A 23,456-nucleotide genomic window follows, 5' to 3' on the forward strand; every position below is an offset into this window, starting at 1 on the left:
ATATACTGGAGCAGATGTTGTGCAAATGACCCAGGACTATGAGAAAAAGGTTCTGGAAGCTCTTTATTGCTCCTTTCTGCCCCACACTTGAATATGGGATGGATCCAGTTCCCCTCTTTGCCCAAGAGCTGTGAGCAGTCTGGAAAAGCATTATCCCAGCACCAAATTATCACCTTAGGGATGGCACACCACCTGAAGGGTGATGGGAGTCTTAGATTTCAGCTTTTCCCAGACTTCTGTGCAATCATGATCACATCCACAGCTTCCAAATGTCTCTTCTTCACCTATAAATGCAGCTAAAAGCATTTCCTTTTCCCCATAAAGGTGTGCTAAGGGTAATGGTGCTGTAATGAGCCAGAAGACTGGAGCTGGGCCCCACATGCTCTGCTGTTTTTCCAAGTGAAACAGCTTTCATAGGAGTATCATTATTTAAGCACTCAAAAATCAGGAGAAAGTGCCATAAATCAAGGTGGAAGTGCAAGGAGAGGAAGGAAAAAGTGTATTTTCTCCACTAGAAAATCCAATTGTGTTGAAAAGGCAGCTGGAGATGTCTCCCCTGGCCAGTGAGGCAAAGATACAGAATTCAGGGTTCTTCAACTTTTCTGGAAAGTTGACCTCCCTCTACCTAAAATCAGTGGGAGTTTCACAGATTCCAGTGGCACAGGAGTTAGATCACAGATGGGTGCCTCTGGAAGCCCCACCTTTATTTTTCTTGAGAAGCTGAGCCAAGGAAATGATTCACAACAAAAAAACCAAACTATTGGATTTGAACAGTTTCTGTCCCTCGTGACTGGCCAATAAAATAATTTCCCATCCACAATCATTGGCATACTTAATTCTGTTTCATCATAATTCTGTTTCATCAGCAAAGAGTTGCTGGCCCACAGGAAGGTTTGCACACTTTCCTGGGAAATGGGAAGGCAGTTCTGTGCAGCCAGCAGTGTTTTGGCCAAACCTGCTGACTGGTGCTGGGGAAATACGGCACTTTGTAACCAGAAACGTTTCTAAATTCCCACAAGATAAACGTGCAAGTGAGACACTTGGATTGTCTTATTGATAAGGCTTGAGAACTGACAGAGAGATGGGGGTGGATGGGTTCAAAGCACAGGAGCAGGCTGAATTTGGGAAGCTTGGCAGAGGAGTGGAATTCTCTAGGTGGCATCTCCAGGTTCATCCCCAGTTTGTGACCCATTGTTTGGGCTGTCCAAAGGCACTATCAGGGGAATTGCAGTGCTCATCTCATGGCAGGAGCCCAAAATCTTGGGTTCAGTGGCCACCTTTCCCATCTGCTGCTGCCCATGTGCTCAGGAACAGCTTCCTGCTTGATCCCACCAGCCTTGGATAGGGCAGTCTGCTCACACTGGTCTCCATGTCCAGCAGGCAGCACCAGGGCATGCTGCCATCCAGGACAGCACTCCCTGGGTCACACCTTGCCTTTAAATACCTGGAATTGGGAGGTTTTGCTCTCTGTAAGGTGGCACCATCCTGCTTTCTCACTGGGCCCCTTGTTTGGGATGGTGGATCTCTGGAGCAGGGGCTCACACCCCCACAGCCCAGCACTGGAGTCCTGGTGCAGCTCCAATATTTAAGTGCTGCTGCAGTCATGGTTATTAAAATATCCTGTCCTGCCAGGGCAGCACCTGCAGTCATTTCTGTGCTATTAAGCCAGTGCAAAACCTGAGAAACTTTGCTGGATTCAGGCAGATTATCACTCCTTTTCCACAGGGAATTCAGTCCCAGTGCATCCCCAGCTTCAGGAGGATGAACCTGTGTGTGCTGAGCCCCAGAGGTGTCTGCTGGAGCTGGGAAGAGCTTTCCTCCTTGCCTGCAGCCCTTCCCAGCCCCAGGACAGGCTGCTCTGGGAGTGCTGGGTGTGTCCCTGCTGGAGTGACACCTTCCAGAGGAGCTGATGGCTTTTCCACACCAGCTTCCAGAGGATGTTCACTGCTGAGCCCACAGTTCAGTGCCATGGAGACATGGGCTGTTATTTTCATGAGTTTTCCCTTTTGGAAAGGTGTTTGTCCCACAGACATTCAGCTCTACTCCTGCTTGGGGTAGGGAATAGGTGATGGCCACAAGCACAGGAAGATTTGGGGGAATTGCAGGCCTGCAGGCTGGATTGCCTCTGCCCAGGCTCTCTAAAGGTGTTTGTGCTCTTGGGATGTTAAGCTGGATATGTGATGATTCATGAATCCTCAACTTCAGAGTCTTTTTTCCAAGAAACAAAGCTGATCTGAACTTTCTGAGCTGTTTGCTCACCCAACAAGGAGACCCCCTGAAAATGAGCTTTCCCAGAAGGTTTTCAGCATTTTACACTCCTGATCAGGGTGAAAACTTGCTTAAAGCTGCTGATGAAATACATTATTTTGGCACATATGAGTCCAGACTGAAAAAATAAACCAGCAACATCTGCATGACCTCAACAAAAGCTCAGTCTCAGTTTTAGCAATGGAAGGTTCAAGGTGAGCTGTGTAATGCAGTTGAGAGTAACCCAAACTCATCCCACAGCACTTTTAATCTTTGGTTTAGGCCTGGATCAGAAGGGTGCAGTTGTTTCCTGTTGCCACAAGCCATTGAAGCTGGCAGGAATTCTGGTGTCTCTGGTCCTCAGGAGATTTCAGAGTGCAGGACTCTCTACCCTTTGGAGCCTCCCAAAACATCCCAGTGGCTTTTTTGGGGAGCTCCCTATCCACCCCCTTAAGCAATCATCTTTTTTTGCATGTTTCTTTTGGCTCCCTCTCCAAAATTGTGAAGCCATGCCTTGATTTGCTTTCTTTTTGTTCATCCCCATACACTTTGGAGCTCCAGACTGATCTTTCTACAGCACATTCTGCCTGGTGAATCCTTGGGTGGGGGAAAGGGAGTTCTAGAAGCATCCATACTGTGTTTGGGATGAAGATCAAAAGGAGCTGAGCTGCCACCTCCATCCTTTCCCTCCATGGGGACCAGGGTGTGCACAAAAGAGAAGAACCTGAAGGGTAAAGAATGAGGCTGTGGTGAGAAGGAAAAAACTGCTCAGTGTTTTTGAGCCATGTGTTAATGCCAAACAAAACCATCCTGGCAAGTGCAGCACAACCTGGGTTCCAGCAGGAGCTGTGCAGGTGGGGCCCAGGACTGGGGAAGGTGAGGGTCAAAAAGATTTTCAAATTAAACAGACCCTGAGGCTGCAGGACCAAGTTGTTCCTGCCCTTCTGAAGGATGAGCTGCCTTGTGAGAGGGAAGGGGTTATGGGGAAAAAAACTTTGCTGGTTTTCAGTCCTTCTCCATCTTTTTGCAGTGAACACAAGGGAAATGAAAGAGAGGGAAGGGTGGGGGTGCCACGGGATAACGTGTTCAAACATTAATTGTGGGAGAACAGCCCTCACTGCATTAACCCTACAGGGGAGAGCTGGTCCATCCATGGTGCCACTGACCCAGGGAGGGGGAACAGGAACAAAAATGAAAATTCATCACAGCCCGAGCTCTGCCTCCGAAGGAGAGAGGGAGGAGCAGCCTGGCTTGTGTCTGTCTGTCTGTCTGCTTCCCTCTGTCCTGATCTGGGTCTGCCTCTCTCCCTTTCCCTCCTCCATTGAAACCCTTAATAGGAAACACATTTCCCTCTCTGTGGTGTTCCCACCAGAAACCTCAGACTGCCGGGCAAAGGTGAGAACTCGGAGCAATTAAACCGGGGGAGGCGCCGGTCCTTTCCAGTGGCTGGGGCTGCATTTTTTCGCCTAAAGTAGCTATAGGTTGATCCTGCTCGCTCAGTGCTATTCATCACCCCACCCCCACCGCCCCAGCCACTCATTTGCAGCCCATTTAGTCATAGAAAACCACGTTTCAGAGTTCCCCAGCACTTCCCTGTCTGGCAGGGGGAAGCTGGGCTGGGCGTTGCGCTCAGGATGGCTTTAAATAACCTGAAAAGGAGAGAGTGGTGGACAGGAGTTTCCCCACAGATATTCGAGAAAGAAATGCCAAAGCCAGAAACCATCCGATGAAAACACGAGTTACGTGGACAGAGCTGCTTCAATTCCTCCAGCAGCCAATCTCTCCAAATATTTCAGCCAATCCCTTTGGCTGTTGGCAGCTTTCAGAGCCAGGGTGCCCTTGGGATCCCTCTGAACTCTTCACCTCCCCGTTCACCATCCATCCTTTGGAAACATCCCCTGACTTGCAGCATCTGGTACCATCCATTCTCCCCTCCCTGCGAGCAGCTTTGTTTGCCAGCACCTCCTGCCCCGTGTGCTCCCTGCCCTGTGCAGGCTCTGTCTGCCTTGGGGAAGGACAGAAACCCACTGCAGCACCCAGCACCTGCAGTGACCCAAACCCAGCAGGACTGCCTGAACTCTGCTCCCAGAGCAAAGAGATGCTCTGTGAGCTTGATGGAAAAGGGCTCTCTGAACCCAGAGCTGCTCCCAAATTCCCCAGAGCACGGGGGATGCTGGAATCCCATCAGAGCTGTGCAGCTGCTGGCCCCAAACCAAGCATGTGACACTCTAAAAATGGCCAGGTCCTGACAGTGCAATTTGTGTCTTTGCTCCTGCCTGTTCCTCAAACAGGAAATTTCTCTATCACAGCCAAAGAGAGAAAGCTTCTTCCTTATCCTGTCACGTAATCTGTGCCACAGGCATTTTTGGAGGCTGTGCTGGGATAGATTCTGTACCTGTACAACCTTTAAGATCAGTTTTCAATGGGGGACATCAAGGCACTTGGTAAAGGAGACAAATATCTTTATTTTTTGCAAGTAAGGAAACTGCAGCATGTGTGACCTGCAGCTACCAAGCTTCTAGATGAATTTCATAGAAACTGTGTGCCCAATTAGGATCAAAATTAGTTTTTTTTTCATGCCATTAACAACATTTCCTGCCTGCCCTCATGGTTCCCCATGGCAGAGTGTGCCCAGAGTGCTCTAAGTGCTTTTCTTTGCCTTGCAGGTAGCTCACTGCTGGTCTACAACACTCCATCCCACACAGATTCCTCACGTCTTGCCACCAAAGAAGGTCAGTGTTTTGCACATAAATGTCCTGGTTTTGGTTGGGTTAAAACTAGACCTTGTTAATAGTGTCTTTGGCATGAAAATATTCTGCACTCACAGCACGGTTCAAAAGGAATAATTCTCACTGTGCAGCCCCACCCAGGCTGGAAATGCCATCTCTGCTTGTCCAGCCAGCACCGTGGCACCAAATGTGTCACTGTCACACTTGTGTTCTGCTGAGCTGGTGAACTGCTGGCACATTTTCTGTTCCTGATGTGGACAGTTTGGAATCTCACAGACAGCAAGGCCTGAGACACTGTTTCTCTCTGAGTTCACAGTTGAAAGGATAAAACCTTCTCACAATAAATTTCTCTACTGTAAAGACCACTCAGGTATTCTAAACCCATCCATGGATCTGTGGCTCCTTTCAACCAGCAAGGAAAACCAAATGTATATTTTTGACACTTTCATTGTGGAATAGTTTGATTTTCTTTTTGGTTTCAAATAACCCTTTTAATTTTTTTATCTACTAGAAATTCTGACCATGTAGCTCTAGCTTTGAAACCTTGAAGTTTAAAAGTTAATAACCCCATTGAGGCTCCTTCCAGCTTTGGAGTTGTTTTTTGTGTGTTTCAGTCAGGTGTTTCAGGTTTTCCTCTGCAGCTGCAGCCCTGCTCCTTGTTCTTATTTTTATTGACAAACTGCACTCTCAGTCAGGATAAAGTTGTGAGCATTGGTGCCATGGGTGTGATCACAGAATCCCAGAATGGTTTGGGCTGGAAGGGACCTTAAGGATCATCTGGTTCCAGTCCATGGCCATGGGCAGGCATGGGATGAGGCACATCCCTTACTTACACAGGAAAGTTGAATTGATAAAGGCCAAGTAGGGTGATAAAGAGTAAAAATCTGTTCTGTGCTCTGTAACTCGGTGTGTAGGGACAGGAGCCTTTAATGGGGTTTTCCTTTCCCTTTGTGCTACTGCAGGGACATTGGGTCTGTTCCCTGTGCTCTGTTCAGCTCCTCCTTCTCCTTTGAGAAGTTTCTGGGAAGGGCTGAAACCTCCTGCCCACCCCACAAATGAACTGAGGTACAAACACCTCTCTGCTCTCCAGGAGAAGGTGGCTCCATGGACAAACCACAGGTTTGGATTAAAAAGAGCAGTGAGGAAAGGCAGAAGGTCTTTTATTGAAGCAGCTAGAGAGACAAAACCTCAGATTCCTCTGAGGGGCTGCTGATGGAGGGTCTGGCTGCCTCCTCTCTGTGCTGCCCCCAGAGCCCTCCTTCCTTCATGTGCTCCTTCACAATTTCCCCCTGCACCCAAACCTCTGCTCATTCCACCTCAGGCCAGGTAGTTGCTAAAAATAAAGTCAAGAAAAGGTTTTTTTAAAAAATTATTAGGTTTTTTTAAAATTATTATTTATTTTTAATTTTTTTTTTCCTTAAAGAGAAAATCTCTGTGTAGAACTGGACTCCTCTGAGTTTGTAAACATTTTGTGACTCAGGCTGAAAGAAATTTGAGGGGAACATGTCCCTCCCCCTGCATTTTTAGTGGCCTCAAGAGTGTCTCTGTAGTGTAGCTGACAGAGCTCTGGGTTCACTGCTGTCAGCGTGGAGCCCTCAGCTTCACATGGAACTTTCATCATGTGTCAATAAAGAACAAAGCACACCCAGGGGAGAGGCAAATAAAAATTAAGAACTACGTAGAAATGTTGAAATCCCATCTATTCCTCCCCCATTTCTTCCTATAAGGCAGAAATTCCATCATTCCTTCCACACTGGATGTTGGTGCAGCATAAACTGCCCCAGGAAAGATGGCAGGAAAAGAGACAGGAGAACACAACAGGCTGGCAGAAAAGGACCTGGGGGAGCAGAATGAAGTGGCTCATCCAATAGCACAGCACAGACTCATGATGCTCATAAAACTGGGCTTGGAATTCCTCAGTCCGGGTTTTTTTTTTTTTTTTTTTTTTTCTTTTTTTTAGGAAACAGGATTTTCCTTGTTTTTTTTTTTTTTTTTTAATGGGCTCACTTCAAGATGATATTCTCACTCTAAAAGATGATCTTCTTTTTGAAAAGGGAATTTCAGGTTAAAAATTATGATTGTTTTTTACAGTTTTTTTTTAACATCTCAAAAGATTAAACCTTTTTCTTCATGTCAATGCATCTGGAATCTACCAGTCCTGTAAATATTTCTCCTCTCTACGCCTGTGAATAAAAACAGACGAGCTTTTCTAGCCACCTTCCCTTGAGGATGCAAAAGCAGGTGATGAAATAGTACCAAACATGCCAAATACAGGAAAAAATACCAATTTCTTCATTCCTCCTGTAATTTTTCTACATAACTAGTGCAAACAACCTGCTCATGCAGAGACAGGGAGAGACAGGAGCCCATTGCATACATTTACACTCTGCTTTACAACAGGAATGGTTCTGTGATTCTCTGATTCTTCTACATTGCTGTTAACCTGTTGATCCCACAGTTCCATCCATGGCTGGAAAAAAATAACTCAGTCAAAAAAAAAAAAAAAAAAAAAAAAAAAAAAGGGTGCAGCTGCAGCACAGACAGCTGCAGATGTTCCAGATGCAGCACATGGCTCTGCTCCCTGCCCAGGATGTCCCCAGGAGCACAGGGAGCCTGGCCTGTGTCCCAGTGCTGGGTTTGGTGCCCTGGCTGCAGCTGCAGACTTGACTCCCTTTTCCCTTCTGCCCTCTCAGTCCCTGCAGTGCCAGCCCTGCACACAGGGGCAATGCAGCTCTGCTGGAGGGCAGCTCCAGTGCAGATCTCTGCAGCACAGCACATCCTGCAGGCTCCCAGCTGGGGCACAGGGCAGCTGAGTGTTGTCTATTGACAGGTAGAACCCTTGTCCTGCCCCAAGGGCTCCTCAGCTTCTCCCCTCCCAGCCTCAGCAGCACTCAGAGGATGGGGCTGAGCATCACTGGGACAAATTGTCTTCAGTTGCCTCTGAGGAGTAAATTGCTCTAATGAAAATCACCAGTATTTTTTGGCTGCAGAGCAATTTTCTGGGAAATGGAAGGAGGCTGCTGTGGTAAATGGAAAGAGCTGTGTCCCCATCCCACTGCAGAGATGATCTGGGGCATTTGCTGGGACTGTTTGGAGCAATGAGTGATCTGCTGTGGGTACTGGAGACAGGGACAGGAATCTGAGCCCACAGATCTGCCCCAGTCCAGGGGAACCTTAAACTGCCCTCCTGCAGAATGGAGTCATTTGAGCATAGGGAAATGGAAAGAATATTCACATACAAAAACATTGGGAGGCCAAAGGGCCATGTCCCAAAGGGCTCTGAGCTCTCTGGCCTCGCTCCAGCACAGTTTTAAAGTTCTAATGTGTCAGGGTCTGTGTAATTTGTGTGTTTAATGCACGAGCAAAATGCTGGGCAGGAGCTGAAGCCAGGGCAGAGCTGGGGGCTCCAATGAGGCAGAATCCTGGTGTGTGGATGTGTGAAGTTTCCTGTGTCCATGAACCTGTGGGAATGCCTGGGCTGGGATTTGTGGTGCTTTCCAATAGGTGATGATCCCAGGGAAACTCAGCATCACAGCTGAGACTTAACCAGAGGGGTTCCTGGGGCTCTTTGTCTCCAGGTCATTCAGGATTTTGGTTCAAAAGCTGCATTCCACACAAATTTGTCATCTGCATGCACCAGGCCCAGCCCAAGGCAATAGAACCCTAAAATCCCAGAATCAGTAAATTGGAAAAGCCCTCCCTGACCATGGAGTCCAACCTGTGACCAAACCCCTCCTTGTCACCCAGCCCAGAGCACTGAGTGCCACCTCCAGGGATGAGGACTCCAAACCTCCCTGGGCAGCCCCTTCCAGTGTTAAACCCTTCCCGTGAGGAAATTCCAACCTGAGCCTCCCCTGGCACAGCCCGAGGCAGTTTCCTCTTGTCCTGTAGTTGCTCCTGGGAGAAATTCCATCCCCCACCTGGCTCCTGTCAGGGAGTTGCAGAGAGGGATGACATCCTTCCAGATTTGGTTGAGAACAGTGACAAACCAACCCAAAGTCTCAGAAATCCAACCCAAAATCAAGCAGAGCACAGGAAAAAGGGTGGTGCCTTTCAAAGAGGGAAGAAATCTCTATGTGAATGCATGAACAGAGATGGAGGGGGAATTTTAAGGGTTTATTCTGTGTCTTTCCCATGTTCATGTTTGCATTGTAGAAGTCGTGTGTACAATGAGGTTGGTTGGGTACAAGGGGTGTGTTTGGTGGGGCTGTTGGCAAATTTAAGAAGACATATTAATCAGTGAACTCTGAAATCCAGTGTGATTTCCTGGGGCTTTGTACCAGTATTCATTGCAAGGCCCTAAGAGAGAGTACCCTGGTGTTGGAGCATCAATTAAAATCTTTCTCACTCCAATTCCCTGGTACTTCACAAAATGAGTTTGTGCAAGCTGCTTTTCTCACCATTAGGGCTGCAACCTCTGTTCCCTTTGCACTGGTAGGAACTCCTCAAAACTCTTCCTCCCACTTGTCAAATTGAGTGACAATTTGGGGTAACAGGTTCAGATTTTGAGGGACTGGGGAGAGAGGGGCAGAGACTGTAGGGAATGTGGTTGCATAAGCACAGTTCCCTCAGGAAAACACTCTCAAATTCCTGCATAAAACCCTTCTCCTGGAAAGGCCATTTTTCACATCTAAAAACTTGCAGTGAAAAACATTGACCACATTCAATAAACTCTCCTCTGAATGTGTCAGTGCCCCTTTTCCAGCAAAGCTTTTAAACTCTCCATCTTCACTTGTGGCAGAGGAAAAGCAGCTGCAGCTTTGTGCCCTCATCATTGTCTGTACTTGCTAAAACATTTCTCGATGATATTTGTGTGCCTGGTGATGAAATATCCCATTTTTAGCTCGGCAGCAGAAAAAGGGGAGGCTTTTTTAGGTCTCCTTTCATTTTGGCTGTGTGGCCAAGCAGGGATTTATGAGTTCAGGGGAGACAGTAGCCAGCGCGCTCAGATTTTGCTTTTTATACTTTCTTTCTTTTTTTTTTTTTTTTAATTGTTTTCCTTTGAAATTCCAGAGTTAGTGTTTTGTCTGCTTTCTCCCTGACCCTCTTCGGAGGCAGGCGTGTGTTTTTTCACCAGAAAAACTGGAAACAAAGAATCGTTGTCTTTAAGCTGTAGCAGGCAGGAAACCCAACTCACAGGGGATCACCCCGAGCCAGCGCTGTCCCAGAGTAGACTCCAGTTCTCTGAATTCAACCTGACAGCTTGTCTGGAGCACTTTCTAAGTAACCATTATCCTTCCTTTTCCCCCAGCAAAAGAGCCATTATTATTGCCTGGGGTGCAGTGCAAGGAGTGTTTTTGCACTGGGGGGAGGTCTCGTGTTTGCTGGGGTGCCAGCCCCTCCCTCCCAAAGCCTTGGAAGTGCTTGGGCTGTTTCCTAAAACAAGAGTTAATTTGTTTCCTGATGACTTAAAAGCTGTAAAGCTGCCATGGCTGTGCATGTGTGTCTTCCCTTTTCTCTCATGTGTGCGTGGCTTTTTCTCCATGAATATGAAGTTTGGGGTTTTTTTTCACTTCTGCATTTGAGTGTTTTTCAAAGAGGAGCAACCTCCAGGCCTGTCAATGGTTTAATGCCCAGAGATGGGGGCAGCACCAGGCAGTGCTGTGTGCACGTTCCTGCCGTGTTTTGGGGGGTTCTGCAGGTGTGCAGAGGATGTGCAGCTGTGCCTTGGTTGTGCCTGCAGCCCTGTGTAGCTCAGGAACATCTCTGCTGCCTGCATAGCATCTGCTTTTCCAAGCTGGCTCTGGGAGGGATTCTCAGGACACATTCCTCAGCCTCTGTGCACTGTGCATTGGGATTTCTGCTGCTGATATTAAAAAAAGCAACAACAAGGGAGAAAAAAAAAAAGTCTTCCCATTGCTTGCTCCTTTTCTTCATGAAGTTCTTTGTGAGGCTGCAGGGCGAGGCAGAGGTGGCACAGGAAGATGTGTTTGTAGCCACAGGCAGCACTGGGGCTGCTCCTGGGGCTGGGGAGCAGAGCTGGGCTCTGGGCTGCTGTTCCAGCTCCCCCCCTGCACCTGCTCTGAGCAGGGACAGGCACAGGGCAGCCCTGTCCTGAGCTCAGCCTGCCTGGGCCAGCTCAGGAAATCCCCTTGGGAAACCACAGAGTCCCAGGATGGCTTGGGTTGGGTTGGGTTGGTTGGATTGGGTTGGGTTGGTTGGGTTGGTTGGGTTGGGTTGGGTGGGTGGGTTGGTTGGGTTGGTTGGGTTGGGTTGGGTTGGGTTGGGTTGGGTTGGTTGGATTGGGTTGGGTTGGTTGGGTTGGTTGGGTTGAGTTAGGTTGGGTGGGTTGGTTGGGTTGGGTTGGGTTGGGTTGGGTTGGGTTGGTTGGATTGGGTTGGTTGGGTTGGTTGGGTTGAGTTAGGTTGGGTGGGTTGGTTGGGTTGGGTTGGCTTGGCTTGGCTTGGCTTGGCTTTGGTTGGCTTGGCTTGGCTTGGCTTGGCTTGGCTTGGCTTGGCTTGGTTGGGTTGGTTGGATTGGGTTGGTTGGGTTGGTTGGGTTGAGTTAGGTTGGGTGGGTTGGTTGGGTTGGGTTGGGTTGGCTTGGCTTGGCTTGGCTTGGCTTGGCTTGGCTTGGCTTGGCTTGGCTTGGTTGGGTGGGTTGGGTTGGGTTGGTTGGGTTGGCTTAGAAGGACCATAAAGCTCATCCAGCCTCACCCTGCCATGGGCACAGACACCTTCCAGCACCCCAGGGTGCTCCAAGCCCTGTCCAACCTTGGACACTTCCAGGGACAGGAATACCAGTTCTATTCCCACACCATCCAGATCCTGTCTGAAATGAGTGGGCTTCAGCCACAGGGCTTTAATCCATCACTGATTTAGGAATTCAATCAGAAATGTTTGGTCCCTCTGGTCTGTATTTCTATAAAGGCAGCAGTTCATAACCAGGCTCTCAGCTGCTTTCAGAAGCTCCCCAAGCTAAATCTGTTCTTCACATCCATCTCTGCTGCAGATTTCTCACTTAAATCCAACAGTCAGTCCCTTCTCACTTCGTTTGAGTTGACTTCAGGTCAAAACCTGGTGTTGTTCCAGGCCTGGATTTGGGATCTGTGAAACAGGTTAACAGCAATGTAGAAGAATCAGAGAATCACAGAAGCTCAGGTTGGAAAGGCCTCTGAGATCGAGTCCAACACTGCAGCAAGGCAGATGCAAAAGATGACTTGATAACATTTTTCAATTGTGAAACAATCAAATAGCCTGATAATGTAAAATAGAAGTAACTTTTCAATAATTCTGCAGTGAGTTGCTTCCTCTTAGTGAAGAGACTTAGAATTACTGATTTCCACCTCTGCCGCTGGGAGTGGTGGTTCCTTAGCTCAAGGAACAGCACATTGTGTCTTGAAGGGGAAGAGAAAGAGTTTGATGCTGAAGGATTGGGAAGTCTCATGTAACCATGGGAACAGTCACAGAAACACTGGCCAGGAAGGACAAAGAGCATGACATGTGGCACGTATGTTAATTAATTGTTTTAATTAGCAGAGATAGTAAGTTGAAAAAATTCCTTGCAGAAAGAGTGGTGCTGTGGGGTTCTGAAGGCTCAGTGTGCTCAGCTGGGACACACAGTTGTTCCCTGGACCTGGGTAAATGTGATGGGAAGTTGGCAGAGACATTGGGAAAGGCCACAGGAGTCCTCAGCCCCTGCTCTAGTCCCTGTCCCACCATCCCTGCCCACACCTACAGACAGGAGAGAGACCAGTGCCTTCACAGCTGACCCTGGGAGGTTTGCACTGTGTGTGACAGTCAGAAATGTCCTCTGTGTGTGTGTGTATGTGTGTGTGTGACAGTCAGAAATGTCCTCTGTGTGTGTGTGTGTGACAGTCAGAAATGTCCTCTGTGTGTGTGTGTGTGACAGTCAGAAATGTCCTCTGTGTATGGGGCAGCAGAAATGTCCTCTGTGTGTGTGTGTGTGTCAGTCAGAAATGTCCTCTGTGTGTGTGTGTGTGTGTGTGTGTGTGTGTGTGTGTGTGTGTGTGTGTGTGTCAGTCAGAAATGTCCTCTGTGTGTGGAGCACTCAGAACGTGTCCATGGAGCCAGGAAAGGACCTTATAGGCTCCACAGCTTTAATGTTTTCTGCCACCATTTAAAGCAGCCCAGGGGATGTTCTAGGAGGAGCTGGAGGAGGTTTTGGCTCCCTGGGCCCTGCAGAAAGCTGCAGTCTGGGTTTTGCTCTCCAGCTGGCTTTGAGCAGCACCCTAGGTCCTGGATGGGATCTCCAGGAGAGAAGAGAGGCAGTTTCAGGGTGGACACACAGAGCTGGGCAGGCCTGGCTGATGTGCTGGGCTTGCAGCAGCAGAGGGGTTTGGGGCTGGTTCCCATGCTGGGGCTTTTCCAAGGCACCAGGGGAGTGCCACCACTCCAGCCTCACCTGGACAGGAGAGGCCCTGGGCTCTGTGCCCTCCCCTCCCTCTCTCCCCATCAAGTGGCTGCCACAAAATAGACCCCAAGGGACCACTTGGATTAATCACAGGTCTGCAGCCCCCAGGACACCTGTGTCTGCTTTCCCCATTTAGGGAAGCTAATTTAAATTCCAGCCACCAGTCCAGGGTCCTTTATTCCTCCTGAAGCAGGAGGAGTCCTTGCAAAACCTAGCCTGTGCTTTGCATGGAGAATCCATGGGCCAAGGCTGGAGTGCAGGAGGAGCTGTGCTGGAAGGACCTGTCTCACCTGGGTTGGGAGCACAGGAGGGACTTGGCCTTAGAGATTTCAGTGAAGCAAATCAAGAGGGAGGGAAGGAAAAGGCTGCACACTTGAAGAGGGCTATGAGAGCCATGGAGTTCTCCAGGTGCCTGACCCTCCTTTCCCTCTCTCCCTATAAAGTGGTTGCTATAAAATAGATGCCAAGTGATCATATAGCCACAGCACAAGTCTGGATCCCCCAGGACACCTGGGCCTGCCTTTCCCCTGTCTCCCTTCCTGGCTCTGTCTCCATGGCTTAGGACAAGCCCCTTCCCACCCTCTAGCTGCTGAATTACTTTGGAGGTACCAGCTCCAGACATTCCTGGGCTCTCCATTCCTTCCCAGTCTTGCCTGTAGTGCCAGCATGTGTGGCATTCCAAATAAGATTCCCCTATACTGCCCATAAGGCATTTAGTCCATAAATGACCCAGCCCCACTGTATCCATCCTAGAAAAATAAAGGCCTTAAAGATGTGGATATTCCAGGCCCAAATCTCATTGTTCTCCTGGAAAGCCTCATCAGGGTTGGTAGCACAAAGTGATGCCTGACTCAGGCCTGAGTGAGAAAGCCCCTGTGGAGGGAGGAGGATGAAGGGGCTGTCAGCACCTCCCAGCAGCTCAGGAAGCACAGGCACTGTGAGCCCATTGTTCAGTGAAACCCCTCCTTGCCTCCCCTCCATCCCAAACTCTCAGATTTATAAAACACCAGGGGTTTTTTGGGTTTGTTTTTTGGGTTTTTTTGAAGCTTATCAGAGGGGGTTTTCTCCCTAATACATCATATCTCAAACACAGCCATGCTCACTGGGCTGCACTCAGGCTGAAAGGACCAACAAGGATTTGGGATGGTGGTGTGGGAATCCACCTGGGCTGCTTTCCTGGGAAGGGAGTCTGTGTGTCTGTCCATCTGCCCCCAGCAATATCTATCAGTCTGTTTAGACTAAATATGCCCCAGAGCTCCAGGGGCTGTCTGGAGAGCTGGGCACAGAGAGTGGTGAGGGAGATCTGGGCTGAGAACGTGGAGATCAGGCACAGAGAGCTGCAGCCTGCCCACACAGCCTGGTTCTGGGAAAGGCAGTGCATCTGGAAAAGGCAGCTGAAGCCTGCAGAAAGTGCATTTATGCCTGTGAATAAATACAATTCTATTTAAGCTTCTTGCCAGGCGCACTGTGAGTGTGAATGTTTGCAAAGCTGTGAGATCCTTGCTTGAAAGGTGCTGTGAAAGTGCAAAGCATTATTAATATCCTTTACCTTCCTCCTAATAGACTGAGCATTCATGCTGGGGAATTTCTGGACATAAACCAGACAGCTGCAGAATGACAGTTCTTGAAAGCATCTATGATTTATTTTCTGCTCTTTAATTCCATTTTGTATTGAACACACATTTGTCATAGGGCTCTTGTTCCACAGGGCCTTTTAAGTCTAAACCAGACATGGGGACCTGATTCTTTCTGGGATAAATTTGCCCCCATTTCACTGTAGCCATTTGCTGATTTACACCAGGCAGGAGAGAACCCCAGTCCAAGTCTTTTAATTGACTTTCCATCCCATGACAAGTTTTGGTGTAAAATCCAAATGGTTTCAATGACAGATAAGACTCTCCCTGTCTGGCTGGAGTTCTGTAGGATCTCTTCGAGCCACTGGGCGTCAGGTCCTGGGAATGATCCTGTTTTTGCAGGAACCTGAGTCTCTGGATGGCTTCCCTGGCTCTGCCTTTTCCATTTTGCTTTAAACACATTCAGCTTTTGAGTCTGGGCCTGGAAGCCAGGAGGGCTGATGTGGTTCTTTCACGTTGCAGGGATTTTTGTGAAATAAAAATAGTTTCCTGCATTTGGATTTTTTTTTTTTTTTTTTTTTTTTTTTAAGGGGAGAGAAAGAGTCAGAAATTTGCAGTAGCTGAGTGCACATGGTGCTTCTACAGCAGGGCTTGTATAGCTGGTTATCATATTTAACCCTTCTTATTATGGGAAAGTCACACTCAGGGTTGAATCTCATCCTACAACACAAGGCTGCCCCTATACATTTCTAAACTTTGCTCCATAAACCACATTTATAGAGGAAAAACTAAGGCAGAGGGACTCAGTCAGCCTGGGTCAAACCTGAAGAGGAAGAGGAGCAGGAGGAGGAAGATCATCTCTCCAAGTCATGGCCTATTTATTGACTCAAAACACACTGATGACTCTGGATCCAGCAACCCTTTGTAGCAGATAATTTCCTTGAGTAATTGATCTGGCCTCAAAAAGAATCAGAGAAAACTGAAAATTATCAGTGAGTTCTGCTACTTTCTGGGAAGAAAATTTTTCCCTGTTTTGAAAAGGATTTTTCTGTTGGAAAAAGAATTGGTACCTTTCTTTTAACAGAGTCATCATATGGCATTTCCATTAATGTTGCATTAAAGAGCTGTTTATTGATTGAACAAACCAAAATGTACATCTCGGTGGACATTGCTGAAGGTTTTGCAGAATTTGGGATTTTCAAAGCCTTTCCCCAAACATGGCTCTGATAGTTCTGGTTGTAATAATTCAGAGGGATATCCCAGGGGAGGAATGGAAGTCAGAGCCTGGCTGCAGGCAGGACATGGGAAAAGGCAGGGACTGCCCCAGTCCCTGCTCTCCTGATTTTGGTCACTGGCAGAGCTCTGTCTCAGTGGGATAAATTTGGATTACATGGTGATTTCTCAGCCAGGAAAATGCCCCCCTGTGAACAGCAATTTGCTGAGAGCAGGGAGAGCTGCTGGACCCGGGCTGGGGGACAGGTCCCAGCAGCACCAAGGCAGAGCCAGTGCTGCTCCTTGTCCCCGGGGGCAGGGACCAGGAATGGGGCAGGTGGGGATGGGGCTGTCACCTCCCTCTTCCCAAACTGTCCCATCCCACTCTTTGTCCCAGCTGAAACCACAGTGGTTTGTTTTCCAGTCTGATCTATTTGCAGTGAGGTTTGTGGTTTCTGCAAAAAGGGAGAAAAGCAAACAAGTAAAATAAAAATAAAAACAGGCAGATTACATGATCTCTGTTTTCCCCCACTCCCCTCTGCTCCCTCCTCCTCTGGCTCCCCCACCCTACCCTCTCCCTTCCCTCTGTGTTTTCCTTTCCATGCCAGTAACTGCAGGGCTGTAATTTCAAAGCCTCAGCGGCTTTCCCAGCACTGGAGGAATGTGCCAGTGCCTGGGATGGATCCTCAGGGAGCTGCACAGCCCCACAGGCAGGAGGTGCTGGCCAGAGGAGCACTTGGGATGTCCCTGGAAGATGTTTTTCCCCCTTTTCCTCTCCATGAAGCCCCCTGCTTATTGTGACCTCAAACCCTCAGCCTCCCCAAGTTTAAAATCCTCATTTAATTCCTGTGAAATAATGACAGGGTTCATCTCCTCCTCCTCCTCTGCCTGTGGTTCTCTGAATCTTGGGCTAAGAGAAAGAGGTCTCCTTTTGGCTGGGATGGGTCACACTGAATTCCACTGAGTGCAATGATAGCTCTTCATGGTCAGAATGTGTCAGGCTTGAGAATTGCCCAGAGAGCCCTACTGCTGCATTTACACCCCTATTTACAGTTCTGTGAGGGTCTAGGGGAGCACTGGAGATGTGGGACAGGAAAAAAAATGGAGCCATGTCCCAGAAAGCCAGATTCTTACAAGTTTTTTTTTTTTTTAGAAGTTCATTTCAACCCCTGTGTGCCTGTTGTCTTTTGTCATTAGATCCCTCCTATGATGCAGTCAGGAGAGCAGGATGGGGCAGTAATGGGAATTCTGGCCTCTCCAAAAGTAAGTTGTCCCAATGGGATTCACAAACTGTGCAATGGAAGATTAAAATGAGACTTGGGCACAGCTAGTTTGTGTTAGGAGTGTCAGGAGGGCAGAAGATTTGGGGACAGATAAGAGGTAGAATCAGGGACAAATGAGAAGTAGAATGATGCTATGGACAGAGTAATACTTGTAGGGTTTGGTGAAGGGGCCAGGAGCAAATCCTCTGCACAGACACTCTGTAATCACATGCTGTGATGGCTTTGGGGCAGATCTGAGAGTTCCTGTCAGCTTCCCAGAAAGGCAAAGTCCAGCAGATGGGGCCCCTCTCCAGCTCTGCTTGTGCTCAGCTCTTGTTCTGGGTTTAGAGTGCCTTGGATTCCCAGCAAGGGGGTGACATCCCAGAGCAATTCTGTCCCTAAATCCCTGCTGGAGCTGGCACAGAACTGGCTCTGAGGCCCTGTGCCCTCCCCTCTGCAGGGGGGAACATCTGACCCTCAACAAGGCACTCCTGCTGGAAATCAATGTGGCAGCACCTGGCACAGTCCCTCCCTTTGCTCTGCAGCTTCCTGAGCTCTGCTCACCCCAAATGGGAGAATTTTTCTTTGAGTCACAGTTTTCTGTTGTGAGAAATGGTACAAAGAGGAGGAGTAGATATTCCTGCTCCTGGGATTTATACAAATCACCATGACATTTTCAACAAAATGTTTGATAAACCCCTAACTTTTTTGCATAAAAAAGAATTTACATTTGCAAAAAATGTGGGGAAAGCTCCAACATGGAAGGAGGTTGGAATTTGTACATTTAATAATCCAATTTTTTGTTCACAACATGGATACAAACTAGAGTGGAAGTTCAGGTGCAATAGAAGACAGAAAATTACTGAAGTATCTACATCATATTTTCCTTGTCTTGCTGCCTATTTGGTAAATTGCAAATATCTACACAATGCTTTCCTTACTGGTGTATTTTCATTTTATGCTGAAAATTTACATTTCTAGGGACATCTCTTAATTTGATAATGAAATCCCCAAAATACCAGCTCTTAGTCTGAGCAAACCTTTCCCTTGCAGTTGCTGTGGAATGTATTTTGTACTTTGTACTTGTTCTCTGTTCCTATAAACCCCTTCTCTCTTCCCAGGCCCTCCTGTTGCAGGGACACAAACCGTGAATAAGACAACGGAGCAGCAGCGGCCCCAGCCAGGTGAGAGTGGATTTTGGGAGCCCTGGACTGGGGAAATTCAGTGTGGAGCAGCCCCAGGCAGGGACAGGCAGGGGAAGGCTCAGGGCAGGGACTGAGCTGTGCCAGCAGCATTTCCCAACAGGCTGAGTGTGGCTGCTCTGCCCTGCCCAGCCAAGGGAGCATCCCTGTGCCAGGATCTGCAGTGTCCCTACAGCTCATCCCTTTGGAGCATCCCAGCACAGCTCAGTGTGGCTGCTCTGCCCTCCCAGCTACAGGAATATCCCTGTGCCCTTGGAGCATCCCAGTTTGGCCCTTCCCATTGGAAGTGTCTCCAGCCACTCCAGCAGGGCCTCCCCAGCCCAGAGTAGAGCAGAAGAGGAAAGCAGACCCCAGGGCAGGGCAGGGCAGGGGGTGCTCCTGCTGCCTCCCACTTCCCTGCCCAGCACAGCTGCTTTTCTTCCTCTGGTTCTCTTGGCACCGAGTCAATCCACGAGCAAAGGGCTGCAGATCCAAGTCACCACAACCAGAGAGAGGCAGAGGAGAAGTGTGGAGATTAGGGCTGAGGAGGCCCCACAGAAAGGGAAGGAATTCATTCCGAATAAATGCTTTGTGGGGTTTTCAAGAACCACTCAGCCTTGGTGGAGCCAGTGACAAACTCCTGTTACTCTCATCTCTCTAATGCTGTGTTTCCTTCACAAAGAGAGACTTGGGTGAATATTTCCTGCCCTCAGCTCAGCTGCTAACAAGTGAATCTGAAAATCTCATCTGTTCTCCTTTTATTTAGCTCTTTCTTGTTAGGAGAAATACTTTGGCTCCTGCTTTGTGGCTGTTCTCTATCCCACAGGGGTTTTTTCCACATTTGGTGTTTTCTGGTTGCCACACAGTGCAGGGTATGTCCAAGGACATCCCAGACTGCAACAGCAGCCAGGTCTGAGAGCAGGGCCAGAAATTGTGGCTGTGCCATTTTGGATTCCAGAAATACTTGGTGGTTGTTTGCTAAGAAAGAAAGAAGGAGCATTGCCAGGCCCTGGGAAAATGGGCATAAAGTGTAAAGAAAGAAAATGAAAATTTGGTTTCTTGATAAAACATAATGACCCAGAGTTTCTTTTTGATTAAAGATACTTTAAATTTTGTTGGGTGATTTTTTTTTTTTTTTTTGTACTTTATTTTATTTTTTAGATCCCTACCAAATCCTGGGGCCCACCAGCAGCCGTCTTGCCAATCCAGGTGAGTTCATTTTACTTTTCAGACCCCCCTTATCAGAGAGGTAAATTATTTTCCTTTGGAGTTGCTGCACTGCTGTCCCTGCACCCTTGGGGGGACCTGTGAGAGCCACTGAACTCAGTAGCTGTGACCTCACAAGGGTTTTGGCCCAACTGCTTACAGAAAAGTGAGGAACATGGTGCAACATCACCTCTGTTGGGGGAAAATCACCATCCTGGATGTTCTGATCCAAACCCAGCATTCCCTAAGAAGAGTTTTATAGGAGACTTAAGTGCAGGTCTCTCAGATTTGCAGTGCAGATTAATTTTTCACTGCCTGCTGTGGGTTACAGGAAGAAAGGCACTAAATATCTCTGAAAGTCTCAGTGTAACTGTCCCTAGCACATCATCTGCAGTAACTAATCCCTGATTTTAGGGAGTAAGGCCTGGAGCAAATCCTCCTTGAACTAACCAACCTTTACACATGGGGTGCCTGTAAGGAAACATCCTCCTAAGGCTCTTAACTTGCCCTTAACTACTTGCACAACTACACTCAGTAAAACCAGGAGTTATCTGGGGAACAAATTATCCTGTGTAACTCAGATCACCCCCTGGAAAGAGAGCTGGAGGTATCCAAAACAATCTCCATGGCCAACAGCGAGCAGTGGAGGGGTGAAGCAGACTGTGCTGACCAGTCAGTGAAAACTCTGCAAAGCAGTGTCCTGTTTATGAATAGCCTGAGGATTTTAAGGCCAAAGGCAAGCATTATGAAACGTAATGTGACCTCAGGCCCAGGCCCAGAACAAAGGGCTGAGTAACTTGTTTGCTGGGAACAGTTTATCCACTCCTGTGCTGCCTTTCCAAGGCCTGAAGGAGCAGTTCCAGCCGAGATAGCCCTTCTGTTTCCTGCCTTTGTGTGCGCTGAGCGGGAGCCCCGAGTCATTTCCTGTCCCCGCTGTGTCCGCAGGCAGCGGGCAGATCCAGCTGTGGCAGTTCCTGCTGGAGCTGCTGTCGGACAGCTCCAACGCCAGCTGCATCACCTGGGAGGGCACCAACGGCGAGTTCAAGATGACGGACCCCGACGAGGTGGCGCGGCGCTGGGGCGAGAGGAAGAGCAAGCCCAACATGAATTACGACAAGCTGAGCCGGGCGCTGCGATATTACTACGACAAGAACATTATGACCAAGGTGCATGGTAAGAGGTATGCCTACAAATTTGACTTTCACGGCATCGCCCAGGCCCTGCAGCCCCACCCCACCGAGTCCTCCATGTACAAGTACCCGTCGGATCTGTCCTATATGCCGTCCTACCATGCCCACCAGCAGAAGGTGAACTTTGTGCCCCCACACCCCTCCTCCATGCCTGTCACATCATCCAGTTTCTTTGGAGCTGCCTCCCCCTATTGGACCTCCCCTGCTGGAAACATTTACCCCAACCCCAACGTGCCTCGCCACCCCAACGCCCACGTCACGCCACACTTGGGCAGCTATTACTAAAATGCTTTGATCTGCCAGTGGCCTTGAGCAGTCTGGTTGGACTTTTTCTTTACTCCTGGGATTTTTATGTTTTTTGGGGGGACCCTTAATGGATAATTGTGGCCTTTCTGGGGAAGAATTAAAACTGGATATTTGTTATTCCTGGACCAAACCTTTTACTTTTGTAACTTTGACACTTGTGTCTTGAACTGAGAGATGGAAGCTCCTGTGGGCCAGTACTCTGCATTTTCTTTGGGGTTTAAGGCTTGCATCCTCTGTAAGAAGTGATGATGAAGATGGTTCACCATTCCCTGGAATGATTATTAGCTTTTGGATGAGAGGAATTTTTAAGGATTCAAAGGCTTAAAAAAGGCTTATGACAAGGCATAGATGAAGCAGTGGGTCATAGGAGAAGATGACCACGATGGGTTTTCTCTCGCTGGCCATTTGACCATTCAGTGGAGGATATTGGACTGCAGGGGACCATAACTGGAATCTTAGCTCTAAGGCAGAGGAGGATTTTCACCCAACTGGAAATTAAATATATATATATATATATTCATATATATATATGTACATGTATATTTTAAGAAGTAAAGGGCATTGAAGGAACTTTTCTAGAGCACAACTTCATTCGACTGTGTGTGAACTCAAAGAGCAGCAGAAACCTGCACCAAGAGTGAGGCAAAGTCAAGCACAGACATTCCTTGAGAGCAGAAGAGAAGAGAATAAACGACAGCAGGTCCCTGGCTCTGCAAGCACCGATTCGCGAACGCTGTGCGTTTGTCAGACCGTCAAACCAAGGGTCAACAAACCAGAAGGCAAATTACTGTATAAATTATGCAGAGTTATTTTTCCCTATATCTCACAGTTTTAAAAGAAAGAGTAAATAAAAAACGAGTTGACCTCGGTCACAAATGCAGGTTTGTTTTTTACTATCAGCACGGTTGTTTTTGTTTATTTTTTTAATGTAATTTGTACATCTTTTCAATCTGTACATTTGGGCAGTAGCTTTGTACTTTTTGCTTAAAAAAAAAATAAAAAAATAAGACGTGAGTAATGTATCTGTTGGAGATAGGCTTGGTCCTGCAATTGGATCCATGACTGACCCCCCAAAGTGGCCAGAAACCTTCCAGATTGCCCTGGGTTTGTCTAGAGGAGGATTTTCTGTATTAGTCTGTTGTAGCTGTCTGCAAATTAACTCCACTTACTCCCAGGTTTGCATTGAGACTGATTGAAAACAGGCCCGACATCTCCAGGCAGCCATTGCAATATTCTGCAATCGCTTTTCAACCAAATCCTGAACTTTGGGAAGATGTTAACCACTTCATAGATAAAACAACGAAATACTCCTCTTTTTGATGGCTTCTGCTGGGGGGGTTCTGTGGAAATCTGACCCCTTCCAGAGCTCTCAGCCATCCCCAGCTCTGCACATGTGAATGTGACGCTGCACAAGCGGCGGTTTGGTGCCATAAACAGAGGGTAAACCACAAGTGTTTGGGGTTTGGAACAGATGTCTGGGGGGCGAGATTTCCATGTACAACCCATTAGCTAGCTTGTATTAAGTGGCAGCCAATTAACAGGATCACAACTATCTAGTCTAGACCAACCCCTGGGATTCTGTGGGGGCGGGATTTGGTCCATGTGCATCTGATTGCAGGAGGGGAGTCTGAAACCAGAGTATTGGAGTCTGCTCAGAACGTTGAACACAAGCACTGATGCCATTATTTAACAAAGTGGGAAGAGAAGATCAAGCTTACACAGTTAGGCCTTAGTGCTTTCGGGGTGTTTTTAAGTAACATTTCTGCAATAATCGCAAAATTTAAGTATGAAGGAACTACCCATGGAAACGGGGCTTTTGCTACTATATATATGCAATGTACGTTTTGGATATTAAAATATATATAATTTTGCAAGCTATCTTGGTGTTTTTTGTTTTGTTTTGTTTTTTTTAATGTATTAATGTTACAATGAAACAGTTGTATGAGGAAGATGTTGTAAAAAAAAAAGTGAAAAAATAAATGGTGGTTTTCTTCACTAAGGCATCACATTGTCCCACTCTCTCCCTCCCCTCTCATACTTGCATGCACTTGAAATTAAATTTAGCTAAAAAGGGAAAGAAAACAACTTCACAGAAGTGGCAACCCATCCCTATAGTATTGACCACTCATTCCAGAAAACTGTTGCCAGAGTTGATCAGACTGGATTTGGTTGTTGA

The 23,456-nt window shown here is 47.8% G+C and overlaps 1 protein-coding gene across 3 annotated transcripts in view; it reads left to right on the forward strand.

Moving 5' to 3' along the window:
- Positions 1-23,158, forward strand: part of FLI1 (Fli-1 proto-oncogene, ETS transcription factor) — an 85,573-nt gene extending 62,415 nt beyond the window's left edge. For 2 of the 3 annotated variants that reach the window (XM_079326688.1, XM_079326689.1), the window contains 5 exons: positions 4,914-4,979; positions 17,333-17,398; positions 18,519-18,581; positions 19,740-19,787; positions 20,730-23,158. In XM_079326688.1, the coding sequence (XP_079182814.1) occupies positions 4,914-4,979; positions 17,333-17,398; positions 18,519-18,581; positions 19,740-19,787; positions 20,730-21,259 (773 nt within the window). In that variant the 3' untranslated portion in view covers positions 21,260-23,158. The remainder of the gene's footprint in view (positions 1-4,913; positions 4,980-17,332; positions 17,399-18,518; positions 18,582-19,739; positions 19,788-20,729) is intronic. The other variant, XM_079326690.1, reaches the window with a different exon arrangement.
- The last annotated feature ends 298 nt before the right edge of the window (positions 23,159-23,456 follow it).

This window comes from Erithacus rubecula (genome assembly GCF_903797595.1).
Source record: "Erithacus rubecula genome assembly, chromosome: 25".
In the NCBI taxonomy this organism is placed as follows: domain Eukaryota; kingdom Metazoa; phylum Chordata; class Aves; order Passeriformes; family Muscicapidae; genus Erithacus; species Erithacus rubecula.